At 36.1% G+C, this 7,127-nt stretch overlaps 2 protein-coding genes across 2 annotated transcripts; both read right to left on the reverse strand.

The window, feature by feature from the left end:
- Nucleotides 1-2,235: 2,235 nt before the first annotated feature.
- On the reverse strand, nt 2,236-2,942 carry LOC136805499 (uncharacterized). Its single transcript, XM_067062070.1, has 2 exons — nt 2,666-2,942; nt 2,236-2,521 (listed from the first exon to the last, which is right to left on the reverse strand). The coding sequence occupies exons 1-2, from the start codon at nt 2,895-2,897 to the stop codon at nt 2,274-2,276; spliced, it is 480 nt and encodes a 159-aa protein (XP_066918171.1). The 5' UTR covers nt 2,898-2,942; the 3' UTR covers nt 2,236-2,273.
- Nucleotides 2,943-6,279: 3,337 nt separating this feature from the next.
- Nucleotides 6,280-6,753, reverse strand: LOC136805498 (uncharacterized). Its single transcript, XM_067062069.1, has one exon. It carries the CDS (start codon nt 6,751-6,753, stop codon nt 6,280-6,282), a length of 474 nt encoding a protein of 157 aa, XP_066918170.1.
- Nucleotides 6,754-7,127: the final 374 nt, after the last annotated feature.

Below are 7,127 nucleotides of genomic sequence, written 5' to 3' on the forward strand. Positions count from 1 at the left end.
CTAATATACCAAGAAAGTTTCTTGAATATACCTACTAAAGTCTATTCACTATAAGTGTGCACTCTTTTTTCTTTTACCTATAACTTTTGAAGGAATTCTTCAATCTTCATAAATTTGGCATTGTTGGAGAGATATTTGTGAGTGGAACAATTTAAAGTCAAAAAGTCTTTAAAAAAATTCTAAAAATGAAGATGAAAGTGAAGAAGGAAAAATGAAGATCTTGTAGAAAAGTGCTATAACTTTCATTTTCACTGGAGAAATTTTTTGATCTTAGGAGGTCATCACTGTGAAGAAATTTATTTCACAGTGATGACGTTCGATGATCAAGGATTCACTTAAGTGAAAATGATGGTTATAGCACTTTTCTACAAGATTTTCATTTTTTTCTTCTTCATTTTCATGTTCATTTTTAGAATTCTTTAAAAGACTTTTTGATTTTAAATTGTTCCACTCACAAATATCTCTCCAACGATACCAAATTTATGAAGATTGAAGAATTCCTTCAAAAGTTATAGGTAAATGAAAAAAGAGTGCACACTTATCGTGAATAGACTTTAGTATCCTTATATATCCTTAATACCCATGTTAAAATTTTGTTTAAGCTTAGGAAGCTGTTAATAACAATTGATGCGAATCTGATTATTAAATTTGAACTTAATATCACCACAGAACATCAGATGAACTTCAAACTGGAGAACATGAATTTTTTAAAACATCCACCTGTCCTCCGCCATTAACTACAAGTTATATCGCTAGAGCTCGATTAAAGCCATTATATGGCTTATTTAACATGTCAAATGGTTCAATTTCTTAAGAATTATTATACGGGTGGGCAAGAAAAAACATGTCAAAAAATCTTAAGCAAAAAGTCTTCCCTCTATCACCAAAAAAATCTGTACGGGTTCGGTTCGTCTTTATTTGGACTTGGAAACTAAAGATGGGCTTGAGATAAAAAAAGTACAGTTTTTTTTCAAATTAGTATTAATCTGAATCGTAGGAAATGGTACAAACGATGACATCAAAGATTGGAATCAACTCTGTCATAAAAGGTGCATTATACTTGACTATTTCAGACGAAAGAAATACTTTCATATTTTTGAAAAAACGATCACACTTCCTTGTTTGACTAGTTTGAAATATGAGACTTAGTCCCTCGAATGGCCCACAAGAATGAAGCTTACCTCTCCCAGGAAACTTTAGGCCGCTTCCAAAGGAGAATGTATTATTCTCGTTCGCTACCGAAAACACTTATTTTCGTCATTTTTTGGCCGTTTTAGTGCCAGATCACAGGGCTGTAACATTTTATCTAAAAGTAAAACGAAAAATCTGAGCACATATTTAAAATAAATGAGGTTCAAATATTTTAAATCTATATTATATTTCCTCGAGAATAATTTTCAACGGTGTCTTATTTTTTAAAGGCGTGCTGATAATTTTTTTCAAAAGGGAAAGCCCCCACTTTCCAGAAAACTCCTTATCACACACTCTACAGGCTCTTAGAAATATTCGTCAAATTTCCGAAATCAAATTGCGTAAATTTCGCGATTTTTTTCACGAAGTGTTTCGCATAATCGTAGCGAGATACCCAGCAAAATTTATGGATGAGAGTGCTTTTTACGACACTGTAATTATTGTCTTTGTTTTATCAAAAGATAAAGAATATATCATAGACGTCTGCACTCCCTCATAAATTTTCCAGGGTATCTCGCTACGCCTATGGTTTCGATATAAAAAATGAGATGGGGCACAGACAGATGATCCCGCTCTAAAATCGAAAATTTTCGAAAAAACCTAATTATTTACCAATTTTCATGATTTTGATGACGTCACAAAGATAAGAACTTGGATAACTTCTAGTACAATCAAGCTCCTAATTGTTGAGAAAAAAGGGAAATTTCCACGACACCCTTATAGCCATAAGCGATTTGGAGGCGCTCTAACTTACGTTGGAGTGGTAGAGTTTTAGGCCTCATTTAAAACGCTAGACTTAAAACTTAGGACCTAGGATTTGAGGACCCGATTATTCCATATGAAGTCAACAGAATGGGGATAAATTGAGATTGTCTCAAAGTTTTTCAATTCTGGGGAAAGTTTCATCATCTGACCAAGCCCTATTTCTTTTTCTATTAAAACGCATCGAAAAAAAAACCTAAAAAAAACATTTACGCAAAGGGGCAAAACCTTATGCGTCCATTGTTAAAGCATCAAATTAAGATTTTGTAATTATTGTAATCAAATCGTCTATTTCAAATTTCAATCATTTTGTTAATAAATTAATTGTAGGTGAGTCGTGCACGTGGGAACACGGTACCGCACAAATAGTTATCACGCCATGTATGACCCAACGGTTCTGATGGTTCAATCCATTGTATGCAATGTTTTCCAGGGATTGGTCCAGCCATCGACCATTCGAAAACGAAGGGGCTGTGATGTGGAACGCATAGATAGTTATCTCGCCATGTGTGTTTTGCTGGTGAACTGAACTCGATGATTCGTGTACATCTCATGCCAGAGATTGGACCTGTTGTGAAATGAAGAAATAATTATCAATTTTCCACAGAATGGTTTTTGTTGCTAACAGGAAGTTAATGAAAGTCTAAGATTCCAAAGAAACTAAAGTGAGGTCCGAAAAATGTTCACCGATGAAAAACGTTACATCACTTACCAGCGTAACTCCATCTCATACCACTTGCAATGTAGGCTGGTCCTGTTCGCTCGCAAAAGTAATTGTCCGCCCATGTGTATGGATCTGATGGTTCCAAAATTCTTGTGCATCTCCAGCCATTACCAAGATGTCCTGCATATGACCAACGAAATTCACGTGGCCAGTGAGGATATCTTGGGCATTGCCCGTATGTTAGACCAAAAAGGCCAAAGATTAAAAGTAACTTGATCATTTTGTCAACCGTGTTGCTTTTTGAATGAATTATCTTCTTTGAAGGTTGTCTTTTGATTATTGCCTGATGCTTTTTGAGTTTGTAAGGACCTTTTATATACAATATTGACATTGTAAGACAAACCCCCTGATTTTCTAGTTGAATATATTCTTATTTTGCATATGATGAGGGGGCAATCTCGGGGTTCTTTTGGATTTCCTTTTGAAAACGCATGGAATGATAAAAGAATAACTATTAGCTCCTTTGGAGATGAGCCAATCTTTTAATAACATTAATTACAAAAACTACATGCTTGAGTGAAAGTGTTTAATTAGGGATAAGGGGGAAGTATTTAGCAACAGAAACTAATCTTTCAGGAAGCTAACAGTCAGTTATTATTGTTGCGCTTGACCCAAACTGAAACATATCTAAACTGCTCCAAGCCCTCCTAAAAGTTATTATCCCTGACTTCTTATGAACAATTCTCCTCTCTTCCCTGAAAAAACTTGGGAGATTATAGTAAATGGTGATTAGAATTTAACCCTTCGAGAAAGAACTTTACCCCTGAATTTTGAGTAATCTTTCATGTTTCTAACATTTCGGTCATCATTGTCCTTCTCATATCATTGTTGAAAACCAGGTATAAGATTTTTCAGTTTTTCATTTTTGTTTTTGCAACCTTTCATAAACTATACCAGTATCTTTGTCCGAGAACAATTTTTACTGGAGAGTATTAGGTTGGAGACTAAATATAAAACCGATTCTTCTCGGCTTGGACATTGTTTAGTTCTGGGATAGTGATTAGTCTTTAAGTATGGCATGATTATAAGGATGATGGCCATTTATTTAGCATAGAGAGAATTCTAAGGAGAGAAATGAAGAAGAAAAAGCCAGTAAACTCGAGTGATTTTTAAAAGCGAAATTCGCCTTTACTTCTTTGTTTTGTCAGAATAATCATCCGACCTCTTTACTCCAAATTGTTGACTTCCTTGGGTGTATTCACTCTGTTGCTTGAAAGTTGCTTGAAAATACGGGAACAAAGAAGTGCACAGCCTTCACCTCTGTCTCTTATTAAGAATAAAGGTAATTATTACACTCCCTTGAACATTTCACGTACATCAGCGAGTAGTAAAAATTATTTTATTTTCTAGACTTTCATCATTCTATCAACAACAAAAAAATCAGGATTTAGACACATTAAGCTTGAAACTTTCAGTGTCCAACAGCTACTGGAGGATAGAAGTCACCGTCATTATGAATGTTCAATGGACTTTTACTGGACGTTTTGTGAATTGTGAAGTGACGTATTCTGTTAATTGGTCATGTAATTAATAAGCAAATTTTGTTTCTGTTACTATATCTTGCGTTCTCTTAAATCCCCCTCAAGCATGCGGTTTCTACATCCTATGATAATTCTGAGAAACAAATTAGCTAATTTCTGAACTGAAAAAGCTAATTGATACTTTTTATATCATTCCATGCGGTCTCAAAAAAAAAGATAATGATGGAACACTATAAACCCCCCTTGTCATGTAAGTAAAAAGGTACAATTCAAATCAACAAATTGAAGAAAACTAGGGGGTAGGTCTTGTAATGGCAATATCTCATATATAAGGTCCTCAAAACTTTGAAAAAACATCAAGCAACAACCAAAAGATATTCAGCTTCAAAAGAAGATAATTCATTCAAAAACAAAAGTTGACAAAATGATTAAGTTACTCTTAATCTTTGGCCTTCTTGGTCTTACATACGGGCAATGCCCAAGATATCCGAATTGGCCACGTGAATTTCGTTGGTCATATGCAGGACATTTTGGTAATGGCTGAAGATGCACGAGAATTTTGGAACCATCAGATCCATACACATGGGCGGACAATTACTTTTGCGAGCGAACAGGACCAGCCTACATTGCCAGTGGTATGAGATGGAGTTACGCTGGTGAGTGATGCAACGTGTTTTAAACGTTAAAAAAAATTTTTCTGGTCTCTTGGTCTTGCCACACATTCCACGCTAAGATTTTCAATCTGTTTTGTCTTTGATATTTTTTGATTACTCACTAAGATCTTCAAAAAATGTAAAATCATTCTTTAAAAAAATGATAATTATTTCTTCATCTCACAACAGGTCCAATCTCTGGCATGAGATGCACACGAATTATCGAGTTCAGCTCACCAGCCAAACACACATGGCGAGATAACTATCTATGCGTTCCACATCACAGCCCCTTCATTTTTGAATGGTCGATGGCTGGACCAATCACTGGAAAACATTGCATACAATGGATTGAACCATCAGAACCGTTGGGTCATACATGGCGTGATAACTACTTGTGCGCTACCGTGTTCCCACGTGCACGACTCACCTACAATTAATCAACTTCAAAAAGTTTTAAATTCTTTGTATTATAACTTTTGATCGATCTTTCTTAATAAACTTTCTTAATAACCATTAATAATGAAATTGCCTATTTGCTTAGGGTGGGTTTACATTTGTACTGGAGCCTTATCCGGGTGCTTGCCTAACAGACAAATAAGACGCAGTGGGCGAGTGAGTCTAGACTACGAAAGGGGCGGCCTAGAGGAACCTAGGGGAGTACAACCTAATCCTATTTGTAGACAGGAACGGGAGACTATGCAGTTACAATAAAACTAATATTTTATAATGACAACGCTCTACAATCGTGCTATAAATAAGGATACTTACAAACCTATGTCCTGAGCAGGTCCGCCGCCGATCGCTGCCGAAACAACACTGAAGTTTAGGAGGGCTGGACAGCAATTGCTAAGTCGCTGCCCAGTGGAGCGTGGAAGGCGCAGTTGGGCGTTAGAAGGGAGCTAGATACGATCAGTAAAGGTATAGCCGAAGGAACTTTAGTACACATCTGTAGGGGAGAATCGATTAACACTCCCTTTGTCGATAACAATTCAGAACATAAACGAAACAAAAACTCAAAATCACTTTTACGAATTCTTTTATAATCATAATCAATCTTCCCCTCGTTATTGCCATTGTTACAAGAGACGTGTGATTTCGGAATCATAAATATGCGTTAACGGACGATTGTTTAGAATATTCTCAATACGTTTAAGTAGTGTGGAAAGTTCATCACACGTCAGTATCTCCTTTCTTAGAGATTTGCGTAAGACACGTTTGGTAGACTGAACCAGTCTCTCGAACACTCCACCACTCCAGGGAGCAGCCTCAATGTTAAATTTCCAACGGATAAAACGAGATTTTGCAAAACCTTGTGTAGCATTAGAGGTGAAATTCGAACCATTATCAGAGTTAATAACTTTCGGAGCGTTATATCTGTTGAAGAAACGTTCTAAAATACGAATTAGAGCGTCTGAATCGTAGCTTGTAGCGAGATCAAGGTACACAGCTCGCGTAGAGTAACAAGCAATCAATTGGCTTCAGCAAAATGTTCTTTACAGGACGTATAAAATTCACAGGCTTCAGCTTCAGTGTCTAGACTTGTCGTAAGGTCGTCGACGTGTAAGGAGCGGAGTAGCAGGTCACGAACTGACGTATCTTTTATCTTATTAATATGGTATCTCAGTGTTCCATTTAATAGAAACGGTGAAGAAGTAACTCCAAATAAAACGCGACAAATACGATAAGTAACGAGTTGATTGTTATCAAAGTTCTGAAAATCAATATCATTGGTGTCTTTCAACCATAAAAAACGAACAAAATCACGATCTTTCTCGTTCAGCATGATTTGCCAAAAAGCTTTTTCGATGTCTGCGACTAAACCAATGTTCTTAGCACGAAAACGGAGTAGAATGCCAAATAATGACGTTGTGAGCGAAGGTCCTGGATCTAAACAGTCATTTAAAGAAGGACCGTAAGTTGTAGAGCTAGCATCGAAAACCATTCTGACCTTTGTAGTTATACGGTCATCTCTGCACACTGGTCGATGCGGTAAATAAAACGCGTTCTCTGGGGCGGATGAAGTTGGAACTTCTTCAATCACACCTAATTCAATCTGTTCTTTGATAATTGTATCATAAGTTTTCAAAAGTTCCTCATTCGATTTGAAATGTTTCAGAAGCACTGATCTGAGTCATTTTTGAATTATCATTCAAAATTTCGTACTGTTCGAGAAATGGTAGGGAGACCTTATAACGTTTAGCCTCATCATTAAAAGAAATATCATTTTCGAAATTTTCAATAGCAGTAGATTTAATTTTCGTCATTCGATTCTTGGACATTTTCACAGTCCCAAAATTTGTTCAAAGTTTTTTGTAA

This window comes from Clytia hemisphaerica, unplaced genomic scaffold, assembly GCF_902728285.1.
Source record: "Clytia hemisphaerica strain Z4C2 unplaced genomic scaffold, Clytia hemisphaerica genome assembly, whole genome shotgun sequence".
Classification (NCBI taxonomy): domain Eukaryota; kingdom Metazoa; phylum Cnidaria; class Hydrozoa; order Leptothecata; family Clytiidae; genus Clytia; species Clytia hemisphaerica.

Coding starts and splice junctions, on each gene's coding strand:
- LOC136805499 (XM_067062070.1), bottom strand. CDS start 2,897: ATGATCAAGTTACTTTTAATCTTTGGCCTTTTTGGTCTAACATACGGG. Junction 2,522..2,665: donor TATGAGATGGAGTTACGCTG/GTAAGTGATGTA, acceptor ATTTCACAACAG/GTCCAATCTCTGGCATGAGA.
- LOC136805498 (XM_067062069.1), bottom strand. CDS start 6,753: ATGGTTTTCGATGCTAGCTCTACAACTTACGGTCCTTCTTTAAATGAC.